The 27673-nt window shown below is 44.9% G+C and overlaps 1 protein-coding gene across 1 annotated transcript in view; it reads right to left on the bottom strand.

Moving 5' to 3' along the window:
* Positions 1–27673, bottom strand: part of LOC110523013 (rho GTPase-activating protein 39-like) — a 190841-nt gene that overhangs the window by 26684 nt on the left and 136484 nt on the right. The window contains exons 2-10 of the mRNA XM_036978529.1: positions 26240–26671; positions 17507–17876; positions 17000–17266; positions 16063–16827; positions 13139–13303; positions 12724–12909; positions 12053–12125; positions 11694–11834; positions 9993–10066 (exon numbers count right to left, since the gene is read on the bottom strand). Of these exons, the coding sequence (XP_036834424.1) occupies positions 9993–10066; positions 11694–11834; positions 12053–12125; positions 12724–12909; positions 13139–13303; positions 16063–16827; positions 17000–17266; positions 17507–17876; positions 26240–26671 (2473 nt within the window). The remainder of the gene's footprint in view (positions 1–9992; positions 10067–11693; positions 11835–12052; positions 12126–12723; positions 12910–13138; positions 13304–16062; positions 16828–16999; positions 17267–17506; positions 17877–26239; positions 26672–27673) is intronic.

Here is a 27673-nt window from a genome sequence, read left to right as displayed (position 1 = left end):
GACATTACAAATGTCATATTATGTCTATATACAGTGTTGTAACGATGTACAAATGGTTAAAGTACAAAAGGGAAAATAAATAAGCATAAATATGGGTTGTATATACAGTGGTGTTTGTTCTTCACTGGTTGACCTTTTCTTGTGGCAACAGGTCACAGGTCTCTCTCTCTCTCCATGCCGCTTTCCACACAGAACTAGTGTTGCTTGACCACGAGACACTTGCGTTTAGTCTGCATGGTCAATGCAGCACATGCAACAATGTTGATGACAACGATGTTGTTTCCACTTTAATCTTAATATAAATCCACAAGCGTTCTATAATTACAATATTAGTTTGTATTTCTTACATCTGCAAACAGCTAGTTTGTATTTTCTTAGCACTAATGCTAATCGCTAGTTAGCTGGCAAGGTAACTAGCCAATAAAAGTACTAGCTAGCTAATACAGCCTGATACCAGTGCTGGTGGAGGCCTAAATCAGCATGTTGTTTGTGCAACAGTATCTTCTAAATCAAAGAGGAAATAGGCGAAGCATGAACACGTTGGCTACATGAATAAAGATTTAATGTAGCCAAAGATTATAGTGTCCCCTAGGAAGCACTCACATCACTTTGGTTTCTACCCTGTCACAATAACTCGTCCATGGCATTTTCATTTGTCATGTCAAACAACACTGTATTCAAAGTGCCCACTATTATTTATATTCTAACTATAGAATTAGAATAAACATTCTATTTCCATGACTCCAAAAGTTCACCAAATGTTTTGATATAAATCACAATTGCAACATTTGGTTAAAAATAAGGCGTAGTATTTTTCCCCATATTGTGGCAGTGTTGAAATGATCTGAAATGAGTGCAGGAAATGCAGAAATGGATGGAAATGCAGGAAATGATTTTAGGTTGAAGTTGAATTGAACAGTATAAACCAATCAGAAAGGAGAAAGACCCCTTTAAATCATTTAGAATGTATGTGTTGCCACCCTAGGGTCACTCACTACTCATAAAGCACCCTAGGATCACTCACTACTCATAAAGCACCCTAGGATCACTCACTACTCATAAAGCACCCTAGGATCACTCACTACTCATAAGGCACCCTAGGGTCACTCACTACTCATAAAGCACCCTAGGATCACTCACTACTCATAAAGCACCCTAGGGTCACTCACTACTCATAAAGTACCCTAGGGTCACTCACTACTCATAAAGAACCCTAGGGTCACTCACTACTCATAAAGCACCCTAGGGTCACTCACTACTCATAAAGCACCCTAGGGTCACTCACTACTCATAAAGCACCCTAGGGTCACTCACTACTCATAAAGCACCCTAGGATCACTCACTACTCATAAAGCACCCTAGGATCACTCACTACTCATAAAGCACCCTAGGATCACTCACTACTCATAAGGCACCCTAGGGTCACTCACTACCCATAAAGCACCCTAGGATCACTCACTACTCATAAAGCACCCTAGGATCACTCACTACTCATAAAGCACCCTAGGGTCACTCACTACTCATAAAGCACCCTAGGGTCACTCACTACTCATAAAGTACCCTAGGGTCACTCACTACTCATAAAGCACCCTAGGGTCACTCACTACTCATAAAGCACCCTAGGGTCACTCACTACTCATAAAGCACCCTAGGATCACTCACTACTCATACAGCACCCTAGGATCACTCACTACTCATAAAGTAAATGTAGAACTTTTATTAATCAAAAATATTAAATACCGTCAAATACCATCATACCGTCAAAAATGTGAAAAATACCATGATATGATATTTTGGCCAAACAACGTCAGATCTTCAACGTAATATCCACTATAAGAACCGTACCCAATTCTCCACGTTGAAATGACGTGTTGTGCCCAGTGGAAGGCTAGTAGTCTGGTTTACGCAGGGATATTAGATGGTCCGATCACACAAATTGCCTGGGTGCCAAACGTCTGGATGGATAATGTAATTTATCCGCGTTGTAACAAACCCCCACCTTACAACCCATGTGAGCCCATGTATTCACACCCCTTGCTGGCGGATAATTTTTTTTGGCAGTTTTAAAGCAAATTTCCTGCAATTCTACAAATTTTGCATGGGGCAGAGATTTATTTAGCTGTTTTAAAGCTAATCTCATGCAATTTTACGCATTATTCCAAAAATATACACGGTGCATTCGGAAAGTATTCAGACCCCTTGACTTTTTCCACATTGTTACGTTACAGCCTTATTCTAAAATGTATTGAATTGTTTGTTTTCCTCACCAATCTACACACAATAAATACCCCATAATGACAAAGCAAAAACAGGTTTTAGAATTTTTTGTAAATGTCTTAAAATAAAAAACTGAAATATCACATTTACATAAGTATTCAGACCCTTTACTCAGTACTTTGTTGAAGCACCTTTGGCAGCGATTACAACCTCAAGTCTTCTTGTGTATGATACTACAAGCTTGGCCCACCTGTATTTGGGGAGTTTCTCACATTTTTCTTTGCAGATCCTCTCAAGCTCTCTCAGGTTGGATGGGGAGCGTTGCTGCACAGCAATTTTCAGGTCTCTCCAGAGATGTTTGATCGGGTTCAAGTCAAATGCCTGGGCCACTCAAGGACATTCAGAGACTTGTCCTGAAGCCACTCCTGCGTTTATCCTGGCTGTGTGCTTAGGGTCTTTGTCCTGTTGGAAGGTGAACTTTCACCCCAATCTGAGGTCCTGAGCACTCTGGAGCAGGTTTCACCAAGGTTCTCTCTGTACTTCGCTCTGTTCATCTTTGGGTGCCAGATAGCCTAGTTTTTAGAGCGTTGGGCCAGCAGTAATAGAAAGGTTGCTGGGTTGAATCCCCGTGCTGACAAGGTAAAAATCTGTCGTCCTGGCCCTGAACAAGGCAGTTAACCCACTGTTCCCCGGTAGGCCATCATTGTAAATAAGAATTTGTTCTTAACTGACTTGCCTAGTTAAATAAAGGTAAAATAATAATAATATTTCCCTTGATCCTGACTAGTCTCCCAGTCCCTGCTGCTGAAAAATATACCCACAGCAAGATGCTGCCACCACCATTCTTCACAAAGGTTTCCTCTAGACGTGAAGCTTGGCATTCAGGCCAAAGAGATCAATCTTGGTTTCATCAGACCAGAGAATCTTGTCTTTTAGGTGATTTTTTGGCAAACTCCATCCAGGCTGTCTTGTGCCTTTTACTGAGGAGTGGCGTCCATCTGGCCACTCTACCATAAACGTCTGATTGGTGGAGTGATGCAGAGATGGTTGTCCTTCTGGAAGGTTGTCCAATCTCCACAGAGAAACTCTGGAGCTCTGTCAAAGTGACCATTGGGTTCTTGGTCACCTCCCTGACCAAGGCCCTTCTCCTCTGATTGCTCAGTTTGTCCAGGGCCAGCTCTAGGAAGAGTCTTGGTGGTTCCAAACTTCTTCCATTTAAGAATGTTGGAGGCATCTGTGTTCTTAGGAAGCTTCAATGCTGCAGACATTTCTGGTACTGTTCCCCAAATCCGTGCCTTGACACAATCCTGTCTCGGAGCTCTCCCGACAATTCCTTTGACCTCATGGCTTGGTTTTTGCTCTGACATGCACTGTCAACTATGGGACCTTATATAGACAGGTGTGTGCCTTTCCAAATCATGTGCAATCAATTGAAATTACCACAAGGGGACTCCAATCAAGTTGTAGAAACATCTCAAGGATGATCAATGTAAACAGGATGCACCTGAGCTCAATTTTCGAGTTTCAAAGCAAAGGGTCTGAATAAGGTATTTATGTTTTTTGTGAATGGGCCTACCCCTCACCCTCCGATCCAGCAGTTTCCAGATGTGATGGATTGAGATCCCATTGAGATCCCAAGTACAGGGTCTGGTTGCTCCTCATTACACACCACAGACCAGCAAATATTATTTACATCATCAACATATGAATCACTACAAAACTTCTTGTATGACCTCTTATACACTACAGTGGGGAGAACAAGTATTTGATACGCTGCCGATATTGCAGGTTTTCCTACTTACAAAGCATGTAGAGGTCTGTAATGTTTTATCATAGGTACACTTCAACTGTGAGAGACGGAATCGAATACAAAAATCCAGAAAATCACATTGTATGATTTTTAAGTAATTAATTTGCATTTTATTGCATGACATAAGTATTTGATACATCAGAAAAGCAGAACTTAATATTTGGTACAGAAACCTTTGTTTGCAATTACAGAGATCATACGTTTCCTGTAGTTCTTGACCAGGTTTGCACACACTGCAGCAGGGATTTTGGCCCACTCCTCCAAACAGACCTTCTCCAGATCCTTCAGGTTTTGGGGCTGTCGCTGGGCAATACGGACTTTCAGCTCCCTCCAAAGATTTTCTATTGGGTTCAGGTCTGGAGACTGGCTAGGCCACTCCAGGACCTTGAGATGCGTCTTACGGAGCCACTCCTTAGTTGCCCTGGCTATGTGTTTCGGGTCGTTGTCATGCTGGAAGACCCAGCCACAACCCATCTTCAATGCTCTTACTGAGGGAAGGAGGTTGTTGGCCAAGATCTTGCGATACATGGCCCCATCCATCCTCCCCTCAATACGGTGCAGTCGTCCTGTCCCCTTTGCAGAAAAGCATCCGCAAAGAAGGATGTTTCCACCTCCCTGCTTCACGGTTGGGATGGTGTTCTTGGGGTTGTACTCATCTTTCTCCTTCCTCCAAACACGGCGAGTGGAGTTTAGACCAAAAAGCTCTATTTTTGTCTCATCAGACCACATGACCTCCTCCCATTCCTCCTCTGGATCATCCAGATGGTCATTGGCAAACTTCTGACGGGCCTGGACATGTGCTGGCTTGAGCAGGGGGACCTTGCGTGCGCTGCAGGATTTTAATCCATGACGGCGTAGTGTGTTATTAATGGTTTTCTTTGAGACTGTGGTCCCAGCTCTCTTCAGGTCATTGACCAGGTCCTGCCGTGTAGTTCTGGGCTGATCCCTCAACTTCCCCATGATCATTGATGCCCCACGAGGTGAGATCTTGCATGGAGCCCCAGACCGAAGTTGATTGACCATCATCTTGAACTTCTTCCATTTTCTAATAATTGCGGCAACAGTTGTTGCCTTCTCACCAAGCTGCTTGCCTATTGTCCTGTAGCCCATCCCAGCCTTGTGCAGGTCTACAATTTTATCCCTGATGTCCTTACACAGCTCTCTGGTCTTGGCCATTGTGGAGAGTTTGGAGCCTGTTTGATTGAGTGTGTGGACAGGTGTCTTTTATACAGGTAACGAGTTCAAACAGGTGCAGTTAATACAGGTAATGAGTGGAGAACAGGTAGGCTTCTTAAAGAAAAACTAACAGGTCTGTGAGAGCCGGAATTCTTACTGGTTGGTAGGTGATTAAATACTTATGTCATGCAATTAAATGCAAATTAATTACTTAAAAATCATACAATGTGATTTTCTGGATTATTGTTTTAGATTCCGTCTCTCACAGTTGAAGTGTACCTATGATAAAAATGACAGACCTCTACATGCTTTGTAAGTAGGAAAACCTGCAAAATCGGCAGTGTATCAAATACTTGTTCTCCCCACTGTATATTAGGCCCAGCCTTTGGAACTTTGGTTTTCCTAGATATGGCTATTATATTGTGATCCCTACATCCTATGGATTTGGATACTGCTTTAAAGCAAATATCTGCAGCGTTAGTAAAAATGTGATCAATACATGTTGATGATTTCATTCCTGTGCTTTGTAACTACCCTGGTAGGTTGACTGACAACCTGATCGAGGTTGCAGGCACTGGTTACGGTTTGAAGTTTCTTCCTGAGTGGGCAGCTTGATGATAGCCAGTCAATATTTAAATCACCCAGAAAATATTATTCTCTGTTGATATCACGTACATTATCAAGCATTTCACACATATTACCCAGATACAGACTGTTAGCACTTGGTGGTCTTTAGCAGCTTCCCCACAAGAATGGGCTTTAGGTGAGGCAGATGAACCTGCAGCCATATTACTTCAACAGTATTTAACATTAGATTGTCTCTAAGCTTTACAGGAATATGGTTCTGAATATAGACGGCAACACCTCCTCCGTTGGCATTTCTGTCTTTTCGCTAGATTTTATAACCATGTATTGCTACCACTGTATCATCAAAGGTATATCTAAGTGAGTTTAGAGATAGTCAGAATATGAATGTCATCTGTTACAAGCAAGTTATTGACTTCATGGACCTTGTTTCTTAGGCTATATATGTTGATATGGGCTATTTTTAGCACTTTTCTGGGTTGCTTGATTGTTTTTAATGCTTAACTGGTAAGCTTATCAGAGGTAGACTTCCTCATGTTATTTACATTGGAGCTGATAGTGCAGGGTGAGCTGCATAAAGTGGTCTTCCTACTATTGCACACCGCCTCAGTGCTAACAGTGTTACTCTGGTTTATAGGCTCATGATTGCTGCTTACAATAGCTGTAGGATAAACAGATGTATTCGGTGCAATTAGGGGTACATACATTAAATGACTTACATTGTGTTTGCCAATGCCCCTAAGATCAGCATTATGACTACTCATTGTCACAATGGTAGGGATTAATTGAGCTGGTCTTGGATCATTTACCAGTCATTGTTTCAACGCAGCCTTGAAATGCATGGACAGAGTCCAGGAGCCAAGATGATTTGGATGGACTCCGTCATTCCTGTGGAGTATCTTCTGTTTCCAGAAGGTGTCAAAGTTATCAATAAAAGTGACTCCAGCAGAGCTACCCTAGTCTTTTAGCCAGATGTGTAATGCCAGCAGTCTGCTGAATCTTTCACACCCACGGCCCAACGATGGTACTGGACCTGAAATTATTGGCTGTTTTTTGTAGTATTTTAATACTAAAATCAGTTCTATAAAATCAATTTTCAAATGTTCCGAGCTAGCCCTCCTGATGTCGTTCAACCCCACATGGACTACGACAGTGTCAGCTCCCGGCATCTGTGGTAGAACAGTCGGAAGCAGCCTTGTTATGTCCTGTACTTGTGCTCCTGGGTAACACAGGGTTTTTGCCTTGGGGACCGAGATGTTTCTCACCATAGAGCTGCCTATGATGACAGGTGATGTTGAATGGGCCGGTCTCTCAGGCATCCTCACTGTCTGGTGAGGCTGGGAGCTCTGAGGATTTGAACCCGAGGTAGAAGGCACCGGAGAGGGAGACAGGTACCTCCGGATCCGATCTTGATTGGGAAGCCACCACGGACGAAGGCAACGGAACCTCTAGATCTAGGGAGGCAAAGCTGTTTCTGGTCTGTGTCAGTTCCAGGCTCAGCATCTCCATGGAAACCCCCGTTGCCAGAGGACGCCTTCTTCGACTTCCACGGCGAGTGACGTACCTCCATGGCTGGTTGGTTGGGTCGAGATCAGCTACATTCTTCAGGGAAGGGGGAGACCCCTTCCGAGCACCGGCCAGTTGTCTATGGAGAGCAAAACTTCCACCAGACCAGAGCGGCGTCCGGCTACTGGGGTGGAAGAAAAATAAAAAGTAGGTGGGCGTGGGTTCCCCAGGAGCTATGTAGATTTTCTACTTGCTTGCTAAGAGTAGCTACTTCACTCCTGTAGTCCTCTGCAAGCAAGCAGTTGCTACATTGAAAGTCAATGCGGTACACATTGTCCCGGAACAAAGCAAAGTAAACAACTCCTGCAACGTTGGAAACGTTCAATAGCGGCCTCCATTTCAGACCACCGAGCCAGCTAGGCTAGCTGGGCTTTCGCGTCTTTTCCCCTACACGGAATCTGACAGGATCCCGGGACAGGTAGCTGCGCTCACAGCAATTTAGCCCAACAGTGGATTCAAAATAAAATAAAAGTATATAAAAACACTGTCAGCTTTTAAACCGAGATCTTTAGTTCAGATTTCAGCGTTCGACAAACCTCAAAGAGAGGTTTTTAGGGCATTCAAAAGGTCAGAAGGTCAGAGTAGAGATCAGCACTGGTCACCACCCACTGGGCAAAGACTGGTTGAATCAACGTTGTTTCCATGTCATTTCAACCAAAAAATGTAATGTGATGTCGTTGAATCAACGTTGTTTCCATGTCATTTCAACCAAAAAATGTAATGTGATGTCGTTGAATCAACGTTGTTTCCATGTCATTTGAACCAAAAAATGTAATGTGATGTCGTTGAATCAACGTGGAAAACAAATTGGATTTGAAAAAAGTCATCAATTTAAGGGAAATGTGTTATTTTTTCCCTCAACTGAAATCCAATGACGTGGTGACATTTTTTGTTGATTTCACGTTGAATTCATGTTAGTTGACAACTCAACTAAATGTATATCAAAACTAGACGATGAACTGAAGTCTGTGCCCAGTGGGCAGTAGAGAGACGCCATTATATTACAACCCATTTAAACCAGTGGAGGGGCCTGATAATGATTGGTACTGGTCTAAAACCGACAGCTAACTGGGCTTGTTTCGATTGGAACTGGTTTAGTGAGTCAGTTAGTCAGATCATGTTTTTTTAGGTCAGGGCGAGGATAGATGAACAACGGAATGGAACGTCCCCCAGGAGATGGTTTCCATGACACCCAACCTTACCTCCACACCCTACCAGCCTTACCCCCTTCTCTCTCACGCACACACACACACACACACACACACACACACACACACACACACACACACACACACACACACACACACACACACACCTCCGTCTGGGAGCCTGGTAAACAGAGGCAGACTGTAGAGTTGTGATCTGGTATAAAAACACTCAGAAGATACATTTGCCTAAAGGGCCCCTGTAATTGGTGGACTAGTTAAGAAGCATGTGAGCATGTGTGTGTTTTGTGTGTGCTTGTGCGTTTGTGTGTGTGCAAGCGTGTGGGCGGATACGTGTGTGTGCCGTGTTGTCCCAGCAGTCTCAGCAGGAGTCCTGCTCCAGACATTTACATTAATAATACACTACAATTTGTACACCGCTTGCTGAAACAATAACTAAATTAAGACAAATACACACACACACACACGCACACGCACACACACACAGCTAGAGGGAGATGATTCAAATGAGAGGCTAATGAAATGGAAAAACAGGAAGTCCTTTGTCACACAAACAGTAAAATACTAAATCAAAGGATAAATGATGAGACTAATTGGAGTTTAGCTTATCCTCTCATTCACCTATTATTATCTGACCCTGCTGGTCATCTATGAACGTTTGAACATCTTGAAGAACAATCTGGCCTTAATGTCTATGTACTCTTATAATCTCCACCCGGCACAGCCGGAAGAGGACTGGCCACCCCTCAGAGCCTGGTTCCTCTCTAGGTTTCTTCCTAGGTTCCTGCCTTTCTAGGGAGTTTTTCCTAGCTACCGTGCTTCTACATCTGCATTGCTTGTTGTTTGGGGTTTTAGGCTGGGTTTCTGTACAGCACTTTGTGACATTGGCTGATGTAAAAAGGGCTTCATAAATACATTTGATTGATCTACTTATTAATATTCAGAAAATAACAGCCGAAAGCAATACAAGTCAATGGTGACATACCGTTGAATGTGTGTGTATGTAGCGTGTGTGTGTTGTGTGTAAGTAGCATGTCATTGTGCCCCATATTCCCCTCCCATTCCCATCCCGGGGAGCATTCTGATATGGAATTCTTAATCAGATGGCGGTGGGGTACGCCGTGTTATCAGGGTGTGTACAGTGCGTCTCTGTTTGTGTGTGTGCGTATCCGTGCGTGTGTGTGTGGCGTGCATGAGGAGGGGTGTTAATTAAGTGGCGTGTGTTGTTGCCTTAGGGATGGCTAGTAGTTAGCTACATAGACCTCGTTACTCCCCTTGGTTACTGTGCTGTCAGCCAATTAACAGCTAGCTAACTAACCCTGCACTAACTGCGCTACGGCTAACAGGGGAGGAAGATGAGCAGACTTGCCCCCCAGACACAGCCCCGCCAGGTACAGAGACAACAGACAGACATCCCAGGAGAGGAAGATTAGAAGGAAGAGAAAAAAAACAGGGAATAACCAAGCACAGACCTTCTTCGCTCCGGTCAGAGCAGCCTTCTGCAGTTTACGGTAACAGTATTTGGCATAGCCGCTGATCGCCACTCCTGGAAGAAATAACACACACACACAGAGGTTAGTTGTTAGATCATACAGCAACGTGTTGTAATTACCGAAGAGAAGTGGACTCAAAACACTGGTACAGGAAGGAAACAGAGATAATAAATACACACACACACACACACACACACACACACACAATAGTTCATTACTGGAGGGTAACACTGGTCTAATTCTGGAAACACACCATACTGCTCCAGGCCACTGTCCTCCTGACCCTACAAGAACACACGCACACAAACACACATACACTGACACAATGTTCAACCATCAAGTTCCTGTTGTCTACATAGTTACATACACACAACAGCAGGATTACCCTACACTAATTTAAAAAGACTGAACTGATGCCCAGGACTCTCCCATTAGAGAGACTGCAGTGCGGGACAGATGTAATATGGGTCAGAGAGGAGAGGTGCAGGGAGAACCTCCTTTCAATCAGACAACAAAATGATCTAGTAAAATGAATTAGTAGACACCCATATGAAAAAATACTATAGCATACTATGCTCTAAATACTGTAGTATTACTATATTTATAGTATACTTTTTGCAGAAGTATACTGTAGTATTCACTGTAGTGTTTTTGTGGACATCCCTGTAGTACACTGTAGTAAAGTTTACTATAGTATAAACACTAATATTACTATAGTAAAAACTATATTATAAACTGGGTGGTTCGAGCCCTGAATGTTGATTAGCTGAAAGCAGTGGTATATTAGACCGTATACCATGGGTGTGACAAAACATTTATTTTTACTGCTCTAATTACATTGGTAACCAGTTATAATAGCAATAAGGCAACCTGGGAGTTTGTGATATATGGCCAACATACCATGGCTAAGGACTGTGTCCAGGCACTCTGCATCGCGTCGTCCATTAAAATAACATCAAGTTGATCAGAAATACAGCGTAGACATTGTTAATGTTGTAAATTACTATTGTAGCTGGAAACAGTAGATTTTTTATGGAATATCTACATAGGCGTACAGAGGCCCATTATCAGCAACCATCAGTCCTGTGTTCCAATGGAATGTTGTGTTAGCTAATCCAAGTTTATCATTTTGAAAGGCTAATTAATCATTAGAAAACCCTTTCGCAATTATGTTAGCACAGCTGAAAACTGTTGTTCTGATTAAAGAAGCTATAAATCTGTCTTTCGTTAGACTAATTCAGTATCTGCAGCATCAGCATTTGTGGGTTTGATTACACTCAAAATAGCCAGAAACAAAGAGCTTTCTTCTGAAACTCATCAGTCTATTCTTGTTCTTAAAAATGATGGCTATTCCATGTGAGAAATTGCCAAGAAACTGAAGATCTCGTACAACGCTGTGTACTTCTCTCTTCACAGAACAGAGCAAACTGTCTCTAACCAGAATATAAAGAGGAGTGGGAGGCCCCGGTGCACAACTGAGCAACAGGACAAGTACATTAGAGTATCTAGTTTGAGAAATAGACACCTCACAAGCCCTCAACTGGCAGCTTCATTAAATAGTACCCACAAAACACCAGTCTCAACGTCTGTGTACGCCATTAAAATGCATCGCCACAGCCAGCTAGCCACCACACACACATGCACGTAACCACACACATCACACAATATCTCTCATCCAACCTTTAGTATCGTTAAGGGGGTCCATGTGTCTGTAGATGTATCCCTCCAGGTAGGAGTGGAAGCGAGGTGTAGGCGGGAAGAAGGCCAGACACACAGCCATGAGCTCCCAGCCCCTCTCCAGACTATCGTAGCGGAAGTTCTCTGTGAGAAGTAGTGGATGAGGTTAGTGTTCATTTGACTTCAGGTTGACTGTGCATCAAGCCTGTGTCTAATGAATTAATAGGTTTGTTAATTAGGAGTCCAGTAGTTTACACACTGTTAGTGTTACACAGTGTGTGTGCACGTAGCTGTGTGTGTTCAGGTGTAAAGCTGGCCGTGTGTGAGTGTGTGTGAGCGTGTGTGTGTGTCTGTGTGTGTACCTGTAGTCTGACGACACAGCTGAATGTAGAGTTCATCACGAAGACCCTGGCTGCTCCAACCACGCACTGCCACCTGGGAAGAAAAGAGAGGGAGGGGTAGAAGAAAGAGAGAAATGACAGAGAAGGGAGAGAAGGGAATTATTAAAAGTCACATATGTTTCCATGATGTGCAGAATTAATAAACTGAAGGAAAATTGAAGCTTAAAAGACATAAATGCATAAAATAACAGAGTAAAAAAGTAGAGAAGTGAGAAGCAACACAATGAAAGTAAATTCAAAGAGAGACATGAACAAGTAGAAGCAGAGAACAGAGAGAGGGATAATAAAAGGGCCTGTGCAGACCTCTAGGGCGATGTTCAGGGGGCCAGTCTTGGCGCGAAAGAGAGAGAGAAAGACAGAGAGGAAATGAGGGGGGGTGGAATCATTAAGTCATGTTTATTTCCTTGATGCACAAAATCAGAAACTGAAGATAAATTGAAGCTTAAAGCACATAAAATGACACATGGCTGCAGAAAGGGAGACAATGGCTCAGTCCAAAATGGCACCCTTTCCCCTTTTAGTGCATTACTTATGACCAGGGTCCATAAGGGCTCTGGTCAAAAGTAGTGCACTATATAGAGAATAGGGTGCCATTTGGGATATGACATAAGGATATCAGAGAGTCTGCAGACCTCCAGGGCGACAGTGAGCGGGTCAGTCTTGGCCCGGCGGTCTCCCATGTAGGTCTGGATGAGTTTAAAGATCTCCACCGCCTCTCTCTTCACCGCACGGTCTGACGTCACGATCATGGGCTTTTTGATTGGCTCACTGCTCCACGCCAGCATGTTGGCTATGGACACCTTGCGCCGGAACAGACCCTGAGAGGGAGGAAGAGGAGGAGGGGGAGAGGAAGGAGGAGGAGGAAGGAATGATAGGTCAATATTTAGCTTTACTTATACTAGATATTATATAGATGTGTTTGTGTGAGACAGTGAGTACTGAGAGTGTGACTGTTCCTGTGTATTTTAAATTGTAAAGCGTTGTGTGTGTCTGTAATGTATCAGTGAGTGTTAAAGTGTAAAGTTAAGTGTGTGTGGGTGGGTGTACCTGTGTGTGTTTGTTAAAGTGTTTGGAGGCCCAGTTCTCAATGTCGGTCTCGGAGGATGGCTTCCTCAAGGTGAATTCTGGGAACACTCCACAGCTGGCGCTGGGCATCATGTTCCGAGCATTCCGACTCGCCTCGAACTGAGCACACGCTCCAAGATCCTCCGACTGAGGGAGAGAGGAAGAGAAGGAGAGACAGAGAGAGAGGGAGGGAGAGAGAGAGAAAAAGAGAGTAAGGTTGAGAGGGAGAGAGCGAGAGAGAGGTTGAGAATGAGAGAGAAAGAGAGAGGTTGAGAGTGAGAGAGAAAGAGAGAGGTTGAGAATGAGAGAGCGAGAGAGACAGAGATAAAGAGAGAAAGAGAGAGAAACAGTAGCAGTAGACAAACACATGATGTTAAAAGGGAATGCTGTGAGGAAAGAGAGTAGAGGACAGCCTGACATCTTTTTTTCCCTTTAACGTCTCATTTTTTCTTTCTTTCTTTCTGCTCTGAGTTTGAGTAGCACTGTATTCCTTGGTAAGCACTTTCAGGCCTGCTATTTTCCACTAACCCCCACATCCCCCCTCTCCCTAACTGCCTACCCCTCCCCCCCCTCTTTCTCTCTGATGGTTGATATGGGGGCAGATTTCTCTTATGTGAGGGCTAAGTTAAGTGTGTGGGTGTGTTTGTGTGTGTCTTACAATGTGATGGTAGATATAATGAGAGAGAGAGAGGAAGAGAGAGAGAGAGAGAGAGAGAGAGAGAGAGATAGAGCGAGTTAGAGAAAGGATGGATAATTGGAGGGATGGAGTGATGGGAAAAAGAGGTACTGTAGGCAGGGTTGCACATATGGGGCAGAATAAATCTGGCTTGTAGTTCCCCCCATAGGCTCCCATCCTTCTCTGGCATGGCTCTCATCTCTCTTCACACCTTAAAGAAGACCTGCTGTCTCTCTGTCTCACACATTCAGCAGCACACACAGAGAGGTGTGGGAGCATGTGACGTGTCTCTGTGTGTCTTTGTATATGGCCTGGTGTGTCAATGCCTTTCTGTGCATGTACTGGGATGTATGTATGTGTGTGTGTGTGTGTGTGTGTGTGTGTATGCTTGTGTCTAAGTGAGTGTAGGCCTGTCTGGTACAGTGAGTCTAGATCATTCCTGTAGTCCGGTGATCTGTGCCTACATTCTAAGTGATGGTACATGGCAGTGTGTTATGTGTGTTGGTTTTTCTATCCTTGTGGGGACCTAAAATCAACAAAAGTCCCCACGAGGATATTAAAACAAGGAAATAAGTGGTGACAAACATTTTTAAACTTAGGGGTTAGGTTTAGGGTTAGGGTTACAATTAGGGTTAGGAGTTAGGTTTAGGATTTGGGTTAGGGTTAAGGTATGGTAAGGATTAGGTTCAGGGTTAGGGGTTAGGAAAAATAGGATTTTGAATGGAAAAATGTTTTGGGTTCCCACGAGGATAGAAGAACATAACATGTGTGTAGCCTATCTGGTACAGAGAGTCCAGGTAAGTCCCTGTCTAAGTGGCAGTAGGTAAGTGCAATAGCAGCAGTATGGATATTACACAGGGGATGGAACCGGTTCAGGGAACAGAACAGAAAACTGTAAAAATATATATATATATATTCAAGGAACAGAATCAGAACCGGGAACGAAAGTGATCTATACTGTTCCAGAACAGAACCGTTATTTGAAAAGAATGGGAACCGGTTAATAATGTTATTTTACGCTCTGGTCCCACAAAAAACACAACAAAGCGCCTATGCAAAGCCCTCCGTCTTTCAATCAGAAACTTCATCCAGTTTCTGCCTGACTGCCTTCTGTCTGCCTGCCTGCTGTCTACCAGCTGAAAATCTTTGCCAGTGTGTGTGCGTGTAGTCTAGCAGCCCCTCCCCCTCCAAAGCATAGCTGTAGCCTACTGACATTAAAAGCATGATTCAGAAGATAGGGAGAGCAATTATTAATTAGAGAAGAATGGATTATGTTTTTAAATGCCAGTTAGGTGTACTACAGTTGTCACATTTTACACTGGATTTATTAACTACAAAAAGGTAAGACGTGTTTTAAATTCTGGTACCACTCTGCACACTCAAGCTTGTTAGCTAGATAGCAAGCTTTGGTCCAATATTAAATCTCTGACGTTCAAAGACATTCAAAGTTCCTTCATAGAAGCCACTCTGGAGGCATAATTCTGTGGGCCTAATTCAGATAATGCATGTCAACACAAGATGCCCAGCACTTCAAGCCAAGCTTCCTCCTCCACCCTCTCTCGCTTCCCACCCACAAAATGTCAGTTGTACACTTGTCTTTCCATCACTCAAACAACTCACTGAGCTTTAGCTTGCCCACTCCCTAGCAAGCTGCTCAATCTACACTGTATACTTGGTGAAGTAAACTAATGTCAAGCTAAATGTAAAAATAAAAAAAAGTCTAAGGTTTAAAAAGGAACAGAAGGAACAATATAAACCTGGACTTTTTTTGGTTCAAACCAGTTCAGAACTTTATTTTACTGGTCAGAACAGTGGAACGGAACGAAAAAAATAATTATTCTGTTTAGAACGAAACGATTGGAAAATAATTTTGGTTCCAACAACTGGTATTACATAAACCAATCTCACCCCATTAAAATAATGATCTGATTCTGCACATAATAAAACATTAATGGACCTGTGGCAGCTAGGGCGTGGCTCTGTGACAGAGAAGATGAGCTAGAGTTCGAAGTCACACAGTCACATGTGCACACACACACACACACACACACACACACACACACACACACACACATACACACACACACACACACACACACACACACACACACACATGGAGACATAGAATATAAGAGCTAGAGTCTGCACTGCACTGACAGATTGTGTGTGTGTGTGTGTGTGTGTGTGCGTGCGTGCGTGCGTGCGTGCGTGCGTGTGTATGTGTGGATACCTGTGAGGGGTGTAGGAAGGGTTCAGGCGAGGCCAGGTTGGTCTGTACAGACAGGCTCTTCTCCAGCAGTGCCTGAGGGAAGCCCAGTCTGTCGAAGGTGCTGCGTTTCCAGTGGTAATGCCCGTGGTGCCCGTCGCTCTGTGCCAACGCCTCATCCTCGCTAAATGCCCTCACCACTGGGCCTGGCAGGGGCAGGGGCACTGCCCCATCACTCTCGTACCCGTCTTTAGACCCTCCTCCCTGGTTAGAGCCCCTGGCCGAGCCCCCTTCCCCCGGGGCTGATTCCCAACTGCTCCTCTGTTTCATCACTTGCTGGGCCTCCCATGCCAGCCTGGCCTGGTTCAACACTGCCTCTGACAGGGTCCCTGACATCGGCCCCTCTTCCCAGTCCGCCCCAACACCACCACCCCCTCCACACCTTCCCAGCTCCTGGGGCAGGGAGGGTTTCCGGGTCTTGCGTTTGCGGTTCCCCCCGGGCGAGAAGCCCCCTCCACCTGTAGACCCAGAGAGGGAGAGGGAGTGGTGCTGACTGGAGCTCCAGGACATAGAGTCCTCGTAGAGCAACCTCTGGCCTCCGCCCTCGCCCCCCTCCTCGCTCCTGTAGTCCAGCAGCAGCCGGGGGTCCCGTATCAGACTCTGGCTGTGTTGGAGGGTGTAGGATCCTCCGTAGGAGCCCCCATACCCCCCCATGGAGGATGGGGTGGCCGTGGAGGTCCCGTAGTGAAGGAGCCGGTCGGCTGTCTTAGAACGTGGGCTGGAGGAGGACTGTTGGAGGAGGAGGAGGGGGAGGAGGAAGAAGATGACTTTATTGAATAATGTACACGAATGTCCAACTGGTGCCAGCAACCTTCCAGTTACCGTCCTACTGTCAGACATGGGATTCGAGCCGGCAACCCTCCGGTGGCTGGCCTATCTCTCTAACCTCTAGACTACCTACCTGTTCCACGTAGACCAGCTGTTTGACATACTCCTTCCCAGCAGGGCTGTACTCCAGACTCTGGGTCTTCTCTGGACACTTCTGTCTGGTCAGCACCAGCTGGCCGTAGGGGGAGTGGCTCTGTTTGGGAGAGTGATAGAGGGGCGTCGCCGAGGAGGGCTTTCCCCGGGCCGGGGACTTCCCTGTGCCATACAGCAAGGAGGAGTCAGAGCCCAGGTGGTGCATCACGTCTGTGGGCGGTTCCTCGTAGATGGGCGGGGGCTGGTACTAGAATCATAAAAAACAATACGTTTCTCAAAAAGTGCACACAGAAAAGACAGGCGACAATCAAATCCTAGTGCAATTAAAATCAATCATAACAAGACCGATCACACAGGGACACTGGGAAAGACACAAAGAGGCAAGTCAAACAGAGTCAATCACAGAGCATACCATAGACTAGCTGAAAGAGGTGTGTTTTTACATGTTTAATGAACGTGTTTCTGTAACTATGTTGGAGTGTCGTACCTCCGAGGGGGGCTCCTCGTAGAGGGGTGGTTCGTAGGCGTAGCGGGGGGAGGGGGGCTGTGAGTCGGCCGAGGGGCGACGGTGTGTCCCGGTACCTCCGCCCCCTAGCTCCGCACGTTTCAGGAAGGGCGACTGGCGGCGGTCGACGTAGAGGATTGGAGAGCCGTCAGGGCCGGTGTCAGGGGTGGCGGAGCCTCCAGAGGAACGGCGGGTACGGGAGGCGGTGCCGGTGCCAGGTGCGGGGGCGAGGGTAGGGGGGTCGCAGGGTGAGTAACCGTTCCCCTGGTGAGAGAGGAAGCTGGGTTCTCTGTCTGTCACCTTGATCAGCATCCTCTCCTTGGTACCTGTGTTCCATCTGAACGGAGAGGTTCTAAGGGGGGAGGCAGACAGAGGTAGAGTGAGAGAGAGAGTTAATTATTGTATTTGGCACAGAGGAGCTGTCAGGTGTGATTCTGTTCAGTTGAACACAGTTGAACACAGACACAGCATAGCATTTCAACTTTCCCATAGATGAGTTAGTGGTTGAAACAGAACAGAACAGTCAGAGACAGGAGTGAAACCCTTAGCCTGGTCCCCGATCTGCTTGTGCTCTCTTTTCAACTCCTGTGGCGTAACAATGACCATAGGAGTTGGCAAGTCAGCACAACGAGATCTGGGACCAGGGTGTGAAGCCATTGTTCTACACAGTTGACCTGGTGCTGCTGTCAGTCACACAGCAGACAGGACAGCAATGTCCTGATCTGCTGCTCAGGAGACAGGTACAACTGAACCCTGGCAGGAAAGCTACACCTAAACCTAAGCATGGTATTCTCATAAAATATTGTTGTATTCTTATGGATTGTTTTAATGCAATATATTAACTGTGTATCACAAAACTGAGTGTTTTTCAGTGAACACCCAACAACAGAGAGAAACTGTGAGAGAAATATAAATGATGAGTTTTAGGAGAGAGAGATAGAGATGGAGTGAGGTGGAACCAAGGACTGATCACCCCAATCCACAAAAGTGGAAACAAATTTGACCCCAATAACACTGTGGGATATGCGTCAACAGCAACCTTGGGAAAATCCTCTGCATTCTCAATAACAGCAGACTCGTACATTTCCTCAATGAAAACAATGTCAAATGTCAAATGGGCTTTTAACAAAATTACCGTACAACAGACCATGTATTCACCCTGCACACCCTAATTGACAACCAAACAAACCAAAACAAAGGCAAAGTCTTCTCATGCTTTGTTGATTTCAAAAAAGCCTTCAACTCAATTTGGCATGAGGGTCTGCTATACAAATTGATGGAAAGTGGTGTTGGGGGTAAAACATACGACATTATAAAATTAATGTACACAAACAACAAGTGTGCGGTTAAAATTGGCAAAAAACACACATTTCTTTTCACAGGGTCGTGGGGTGAGACAGGGATGCAGCTTAAGCCCCACCCGGGCACTAGAAAAGTCTGCAGCACCCGGCCTCACCCTACTAGAATCCGAAGTCAAATGTCTACTGTTTGCTGATGATCTGGTGCTTCTGTCACCAACCAAGGAGGGCCTACAGCAGCACCTAGATATTCTGCACAGATTCTACCAGACCTGGGCCCTGACAGTAAATCTCAGTTAGACCAAAATAATGGTGTTCCAAAAAAGGTCCAGTCGCCAGGACCACAAATACAAATTCCATCTAGACACCGTTGCCCTAGAGCACACAAAAAACGGTACATACCTTGGCCTAAACATCAGCGCCACAGGTAACTTCCACAAAGCTGTGAACGGTCTGAGAGACAAGGCAAAAGGGCATTCTATGCCATCAAAAGGAACATAAAATTCAACATACCAATTAGGTCATAGAGCCCATTGCCCTTTATGGTTGTGAGGTCTGGGGTCCGCTCACCAACCAATATTTCACAAAATGGGACAAACACCAAATTGAGACTCTGCATGCAGAATTCTGCAAAAATATCCTTTGTGTACAACGTAGAACACCAAATAATGCATGCAGAGCAGAATTAGGCCGATACCTAATAATGATCAAAATCCAGAAAAGAGCCATTAAATTCTATAACCACCTAAAAGGAAGAGATTCCCAAACCTTCCATAACAAAGCCATCAAATACAGAGATTAACCTGGAGAAGAGTCCCCTAAGCAAGCTGGTCCTGGGGCTCTGTTCACAAACACACCCCACAGAGCCCCAGGACAACAGCACAATTAGACCCAACCAAATCATGAGAAAACAAAAAGATAATTACTTGACACATTGGAAAGAATTAACAAAAAAACAGAGCAAACTAGAATGCTATTTGGCCCTAAACAGAGAGTACACAGCGGCAGAATACCTGACCACTGTGACTGACCCAAACTTAAGGAAAGCTTTGACTATGTACAGACATGACTCTCAAGAGAAGACAGGCTATGTGCACACTGCCCACAAAATGAGGTGGAAACTGAGCTGCACTTCCTAACCTCCTGTCCAATGTATGACCATAGTAGAGACATATTTCCCTCAGATTACAAAGATCCACAAAGAATTCGAAAACAAACCCAATTTTGATAAACTCCCATATCTACTGGGTGAAATTCCACAGTGTGCCATCACAGCAGCAAGATTTGTGACCTGTCCCACAAGAAAAGGCCAACCAATGAAGAACAAACACCATTGTAAATACAACCCATATTTATGCTTATTTATTTTCCCTTATGTACCCTTAACCATTTGTACGTTACAACACTGTATATATACGTAATATGACATTTGTAATGTCTTTATTGTTTTGAAACTTCTGTATGTGTAATGTTTACTGTTAATTTTTATTGTTTATTTCACTTTTGTATATTATCTACCTCACTTGCTTTGGCAATGTTAACACATGTTTCCCATGCCAATAAAGCCCCTTGAATTGAATTGAAATTGAAAGGCAGAGAAAGAGAGAGAGAAAAAGGTGTGAAATCGATTGCAGCACTAGCCACCCTCGGCTTCAATAGTTCCATGCTCTGTGTGTGTGTGTGTGTGTGTGTGTGTGTGTGTGTGTGTGTGTGTGTGTGTGTGTGTATTGAGGGGGTAGGATTAAGGATTACAGGGTTGTGTATGTTGGGTTAGACCACACTGTGCTAGGGAGCCATTAGATACAAAACCACCTCTACTCATTTTTCCCCCCTCGCTCCCTCTCTCCACATCTCCTCTATCATCTCTTGTTCTCCCTCCTGGCCTCTCTGTCACTCCCTTGCCTGTCTTCTCTCCTTCCATCCAGCTCTTTAAATCTCTCTCTCTTTCCCTCTCTCCCTAGAAAATCAGTATAAAGTGAACATTGTTCCTCCTTTCCCTATCCATAAATTATTCCTATACATTTGACCTTCAAATCAATTTACACCCTGCATCCCACTGCTGACTTGCCTCTGAAGATAAGCAGGGTTTGGCCTGTTCGGTCCCTGGATGGGAGACCAGATGCTGCTGGAAGTGGTGTTGGAGGGTCAGTAGGGGGCACTCTGGTCCAAGGTGATCCCAGAGCAGTGAAGGGGACATTGCTTTGCGTAGAGTTTCGGATGGGACGTTAAACGGATGGCATGACTCTCTGTGGTCATAAAAAATCCCATGGCACTTTATTATAAAAAGTAGGGGTGTTAATCCCGGTGTCATGGCTAAATTCTCAACCTGGCCCCGTTCCATCATCCCCCTCATTCCTAATTGGCATATATCACTCCTCACCTCTCTAAATGATCTGTTGTGAGCATTCTGGCACAAAAATGGTTGCAGTGCATTATCCATGTAGGTGCCACACATTGGTGGTGGATGAGGTGAGTTTCCCCCTTACTGTGTAAAGCGCTTTGAGTTCTAAAAGTGCTATATAAATCCAATCAATGGGGGTACCATGAGAGTTATTTAAGGTACTCGTCAAAGAGGTAGGGTTTCAGATGTTTTCGAAAGATGGGCAGGTACTCCGCAGTCCTGATTTTAGGGGAGAGCTTGTTTCACCATTGGGGAGCCAGGAGCTTTGACTGGGCTGAGCGGGAGCTGCCTTCCTGTAGGGGAGGGCCAAGAGACCAGAGGTGGAGGAATGGAGTGTTCCGGTTGGGATGTAGGGTTTGAACATAGCCTGAAGGTAAGGATGGGAAGTTCCCCTTGCTGCTCTGTAGGCAAGCACCAGGGACTTGAAGATGATGCGAGCTTCGACTGGAAGCCAGTGGAGTGTGCGGAGGAGTGGGGTGACATGGGAGAAATTAGGAAGGTTGAACACCAGGTGTATTGACTGGGCGTGGCTTTAGCCACTGCAACGATTTAATTAACTCAATCAATATGATCAACCAACCTGTCATCAACCAACTCTTAAAATTACGTCAAATCAAAGGGGAATTTGGAGCACCTGCATCATTTGATGGACATCAGACACACGTACTGTATGAGCACAAACCCAGCAGGAGACGGAGAAGAGAGTGGGTGATGTGTATGTGTTCAGGTGAGGGCAGGCAGGTTGGGCTGACAGCTGCAGTCTGTCGCTTCTCTGCTTCTGAAGATCTACTCCAGATGGCTGTGAGATCTGGCTTTCTCCACATACATTATGGATCTGACACACACACGCACGCACGCACGCACAGACACACACACACACACATACGCACGCACGAACGAACGCACGCACACACACACACACACACACACACACACACACACACACACACACACACACACACACGCTTAGTGTATACAATGCATTATGGATCTGTTCATCAATATGCTGGACCTTCAGGAAGACTGAACTCCACAGCACTGCAGAAAAACCTCCACTAAAAACCTCCAGACTCTGTACCGGTTCCCCCTGTATATAGCCTCGCTACTGTTATTTTACTGCTGCTCTTTAATTATCTGTTACTTTTATTTCTTATTTTTCTTAAAACTGCATTGTTGGTTAAGGCAGCATCTTTATTTAACGGACATTTCAGAAAATGACCGGACCCATATGCATTGGGTCTCGTAACCTGATATCTTAACCGCCTAACCGCCATCGATAAGAAACAATACTGTGCAGCCGTATTCATCGACCTGGCCAAGGTTTTCGACTCTGTCAATCACCACATCCTCATCGGCAGACTCGATAGCCTTGGTTTCTCAAATGATTGCCTCGCCTGGTTCACCAACTACTTCTCTGATAGAGTTCAGTGTTTCAAATCGGAGGGCCTGTTGTCCAGGCTTCTGGCAGTCTCTATGGAGGTGCCACAGGGTTCAATCCTTGGACCGACTCTACTCTCTGTATATCATCAATGATGTCGCTCTTGCTGCTGGTGAGTCTCTGATCTACCTCTACGCAGACGACACCATTCTGTATACTTCTGGCCCTTCTTTGGTCACTGTGTTAACAACCCTCCAGGCAAGCTTCAATGCCATACAACTATCCTTCTGTGGCCTCCAATTGCTCTTAAATACAAGTAAAACTAAATGCATGCTCTTCAACCGATCGCTGCCTGCACCTGCCCGCCCGTCCAACATAACTACTCTGGATGGCTCTGACTTAGAATACGTGGACAACTACAAATACTTAAGTGTCTGGTTAGACTGTAAACTCTCCTTCCAGACCCATATCAAACATCTCCAATCCAAAGTTAAATCTTGAATAGGCTTCCTATTTCGCAACAAAGCATCCTTCACTCATGCTGCCAAACAAACCCTTGTAAAACTGACCATCCTACCGATCCTCGACTTCGGCGATGTCATTTACAAAATAGCCTCCAATACCCAACTCAATAAATTGGATGCAGTCTATCATAGTGCCATCCATTTTGTCACCAAAGCCCCATATACTACCCATCACTGCGACCTGTATGCTCTTGTTGGCTGGCCCTCGCTTCATACTCGTCGCCAAACCCACTGGCTCCAGGTCATCTACAAGACCCTGCTAGGTAAAGTTCCCTCTTATCTCAGCTCGCTGGTTACCATAGCAGCACCCACCTGTAGCACGCGCTCCAGCAGGTATATCAGGTATATCTCTCTGGTCACCCCTAAAACCAATTCTTTCTTTGGCCACCTCTCCTTCCATTTCTCTGCTGCCAATGACTGGAACGAACTACAAAAATCTCTGAAACTGGAAACACTTATCTCTCTCACTAGCTTTAAGCACCAGCTGTCAGAGCAGCTCACGGATTACAGCACCTGTACATAGCCCATCTATAATTTAGCCTAAACAACTACCCCTCCTCCTACTGTATTTACTTATTTTGCTCCTTTGCACCCCATTATTTATATCTTTACTTTGTACTTTCTTCCACTGCAAATCTACCATTCCAGTGTTTTACTTGCTGTATTTTATTTACTTCGCCACCATGGCCTTTTTTTGCCTTTACCTCCCTTATCTCACCTCATTTGCTCACATTGTAGATAGACTTATTTTTCTACTGTATTATTGACTGTATGTTTGTTTTACTCCATGTGTAACTCTGTGTTGTTGTATGTGTCAAACTGCTTTGCCTTATCTTGGCCAGGTCGCAATTGTAAATGAGAACTTGTTCTCAACTTGCCTACCTGGTAAATAAAGGTGAAATGAATAAATAAAATAAACTCTGAAACCTTATAATTGTATGAAATTGATTAGAATCATACAATTATAATCTGATGATGTGTGTAGTTTTAGTCAGAATTAGATTAAACAATGTATCTGTATAGTGGAAAAACACAGACTGTCTGAGCAAGGCGTAGCTTAGGATTTGAACTTGTATGTGTGTGCCGACGAAAAAAAACGAGAACAGTTCAACTGTGTTTGGACCGACCTGGCTAGGCCTCTGAGGAACCTATGATAGCATAGGGAGTACTTCTCAAGGTTTCCCTAATCTCGGGGGAATGGAACTGTCGGCTGGGTAGTGATACACAGTGGTGAGAACTATGGAGAAGGATAAAACTCACCTACTGTTTGTGTAGAAGTATGTGCGTAGGATACCTACTGTTTGCGTGGAAGTATGTGCGTAGGATACCTAATGTTTGTGTGGAAGTATGTGCGTAGGATATCTACTGTTTGTGTGGAAATATGTGCGCAGCTATAAAATGGATGTCTTTGTATAATTGACTTCAGAATGTTCTCGTGAATAAACTGTACTAATCTTTTGCATAAGCTGAGTCTTTGCCTAATTATTATTATACCCATGGTCTTACAAACCTCGGGGATTGGTCAAAGCTATTGATTGATTGATAGATATTATCATTGGGATTGAAAATTCTCATGACACTATATAAGGTCCCACAGTTGACAGTGCATGTCAGAGCAAAAATCAAGCCATTAGGTCGAAGGAATTATCTGTAAAGCTCAGAGACAGGATTGTGTCGACGCACAGATCTGGGGAAGGGTACCAAAAAATGTCTGCAGCATTGAAGGTCCCCCAATAACACAGTGGCCTCCATCATTCTTAAATGGAAGGAGTTTGGAACCACCAAGACTCTTCTTAGAGCTGTCTGCTCGGCCAAACTGAGCAATCTGGGGAGAAGGGCTTTGTTCAGGGAGGTAACCAAGAACACGATGGTCACTCTTACAGAGCTCCAGAGTTCCTCTGTGGAGATGGGAGGAGTCTCTGAATGTCATTGAGTGGTCCAGCCAGAGCCTGGACTTGAACCCAATCCAACATCTCTGGAGAGACCTGAAAATAGCTGTGCAGCGATGTTCCCCATCCAACCTGACAGAGCTTGAGAGGATCTGCAGAAAATAATGGGAGAAACTCCCCAAATACAGGTGTGCCAAGCTTGTAGCGTCATACCCAAGAAGACTCAGGGCTGTAATCGTTGCCGAAGGTGCTTCTACAAAATAATGAGTAAAGGGTTTGAATGTTTTTATTTGTAATACATTTGCAAACATTTCTAAAAACCTGCTTTGCTTTGTCATTATGGGGTATTTATTGTGTGTAGATTGATGAGGAAAACAAACAATTCAATCAAATTTAGAATAAGGCTGTAACGTCACAAAATGTGGAAAAAAATCTATGGGGCTGAATACTTTCCGAATGCACTGTACCAGAGGCCACTAAAATAGAGCTCGTTCTATTGCCCCATTGGACCCCCCCAGCCCGGAACTCACAAAAACAACTAGTACTGGACCACACACTGCCCAACATCACTGACATTATTAATTAACTCTGAAAATCACACAAAACCACTGAACACTACTTCTCTTAAGGGGACATACTGACTGAAAATGTGTGTGTGTGTGTGTGTGTGTGTGTGTGTGTGTGTGTGTGTGTGTGTGTGTGTGTGTGTGAGAGAGAGAGAGGAGAGCTGGTTTGTCAGCTCTGGCAGAGACAAGAGCAGAGAACACATTTACAGGACACTGTGACCCGGGCCAAGCGATTTCACCAATCACAGAAGACTGAAGCAGATTACAGCAAGTGAGCAAAATACAGACTTGTTAGAGAGAGAGAGAGAGAGAGAGAGAGAGAGAGAGAGAGAGAGAGAGAGAGAGAGAGAGAGAGCGAGAGAGAGAGAGAGAGAGAGAGAGAGAAAGAGAGAGAGAGAGAGAGAGAGAGAGAGAGAGAGAGAGAGAGAGAGAGAGAGAGAATAGGGGGGGGAGAGAGAAAGAGGAGGAGAGGGAGGGAGATAGAGATGGAGCGAGAGACAGGGATGGGCAAATAGAATGTCAGAGAACCTACAGGATTTGTGGTTGTGGTCATGGTTCTGTATAAGACTTAGATACCCCTGTGCCTCCTCCCTGTGGTTGAGTTAGAGTTAAGATTGTGGTCGGGTCATGGTTAGGGGAAGTGTAGTGTATGTAGTTACCTGTCTGCCTCCTCTCTGTTCCCCTGTTTCTCTGATGCGGTCAGTTCCTGGTCCAGTGAAGATGAGGTGCTCCCCTCTCTACTGACCGCACTGCTCCTTCCCGGGCTGTTATCAGCTGACGTCCTCCCCCCTCTTTCTCCCCCTGTCCCTCCCCCTCCCGGGCAGGGAACATCCGTGTGCTGCTTCAGCGTCTGTAGCTTGGCGAGGGGGATGATGTCACAGGCCTGAGGGCGGTGCCAGACGGTGCGTTGCGTGGAAGCATTGTAGTAGTAGAAGCGGGAGGTGTTGGGGTCAAACAGCTCCCACCACTGGTTGTCCCCTGTCCTCTTAATACGTACCCCTTGAGGGGGGTCCCACACACACTCTCCGGTGAGGAGATTGGCATACATGCGTTCCCGCGTGCGCGGCTCTATGATCTCCACCCACTCCAACCTGCAGAGGGGGACAGAGGAGAATAGACAAGAGATGAATACTACTGTACTATAGCATCATGTGATGATATAGGCCCAGGAAATTAATACTATTCTAATTCCTATTACTATTTTATTCTAATTCCTAATTCTATAGTGTAAAGCGTATATGAGCCTCTTTGCAAACATGACTTAGGCTTTGAGATGTGAGCTTCTCTACAGCTGTGAGTCTGCCTCTTCCTATCCTCTCCTGTGGAAGCCAGCTGCATGGGTCAGATGTGACAACAACCTGCACTATCCAGGCCACACCACATAATACACAGACAACCTAAAATCAAATCAAATACATGTTATTAGTCACATGCTCCGAATACAGCAGCTGTAGACCTTACCGTGAAATGCTTACTTACAAGCCCTTAACCAACAATGCAGTTCAAGAAAGAGTTAAGAAAATATTTACTGAATAAACTAAAGTAAAAATTGTAAAATAAAAATAAAAATGAACACAATAAAAATAACGAGGCTATATCCACAGGGTACCGGTACGAGTCAATGTGCAGGGGTACAGGTTAGTCAAGTTATTTTGTACATGTAGGTAGGGGTGAAGTGACTATGCATAGATAATTAACAGCGAGTAGCAGCAGTGTACAAACAAACAGAGGGAGGGCGTGTCAGTGTAAAAGTTCGGGTGGCCATTTGATTAATTGTTCAGCAGTCTTATGGCTTGGGGGTAGAAGCTGTTAAGGAGGCTTTTGGTCTTAGACGTGGCGCTCCGGTACCACTTAGCGTGCGGTAGCAGAGGGAACAGTCTATGACTAGGGTAGCTGGAGTCTTAGACAACTTTTTGGGCCTTCCTCTGACACCGCCTAGTATATAGGTCCTGGATGTCAGGAAGCTTGGTCCCAGTGATGTACTGGGCAGTACACACTACCCTCTGTAGTGCCACCCTAGACACACTCCAATTTGCTTACTGCCCAAATAGGTCCACAGACAATGCAATCACAATCACACTGCACACTGCACA

The sequence above is a fragment of the Oncorhynchus mykiss genome, chromosome 5 (assembly GCF_013265735.2).
Source record: "Oncorhynchus mykiss isolate Arlee chromosome 5, USDA_OmykA_1.1, whole genome shotgun sequence".
NCBI lineage: Eukaryota > Metazoa > Chordata > Actinopteri > Salmoniformes > Salmonidae > Oncorhynchus > Oncorhynchus mykiss.
This window is presented reverse-complemented; position numbering and strand designations above follow the sequence as displayed.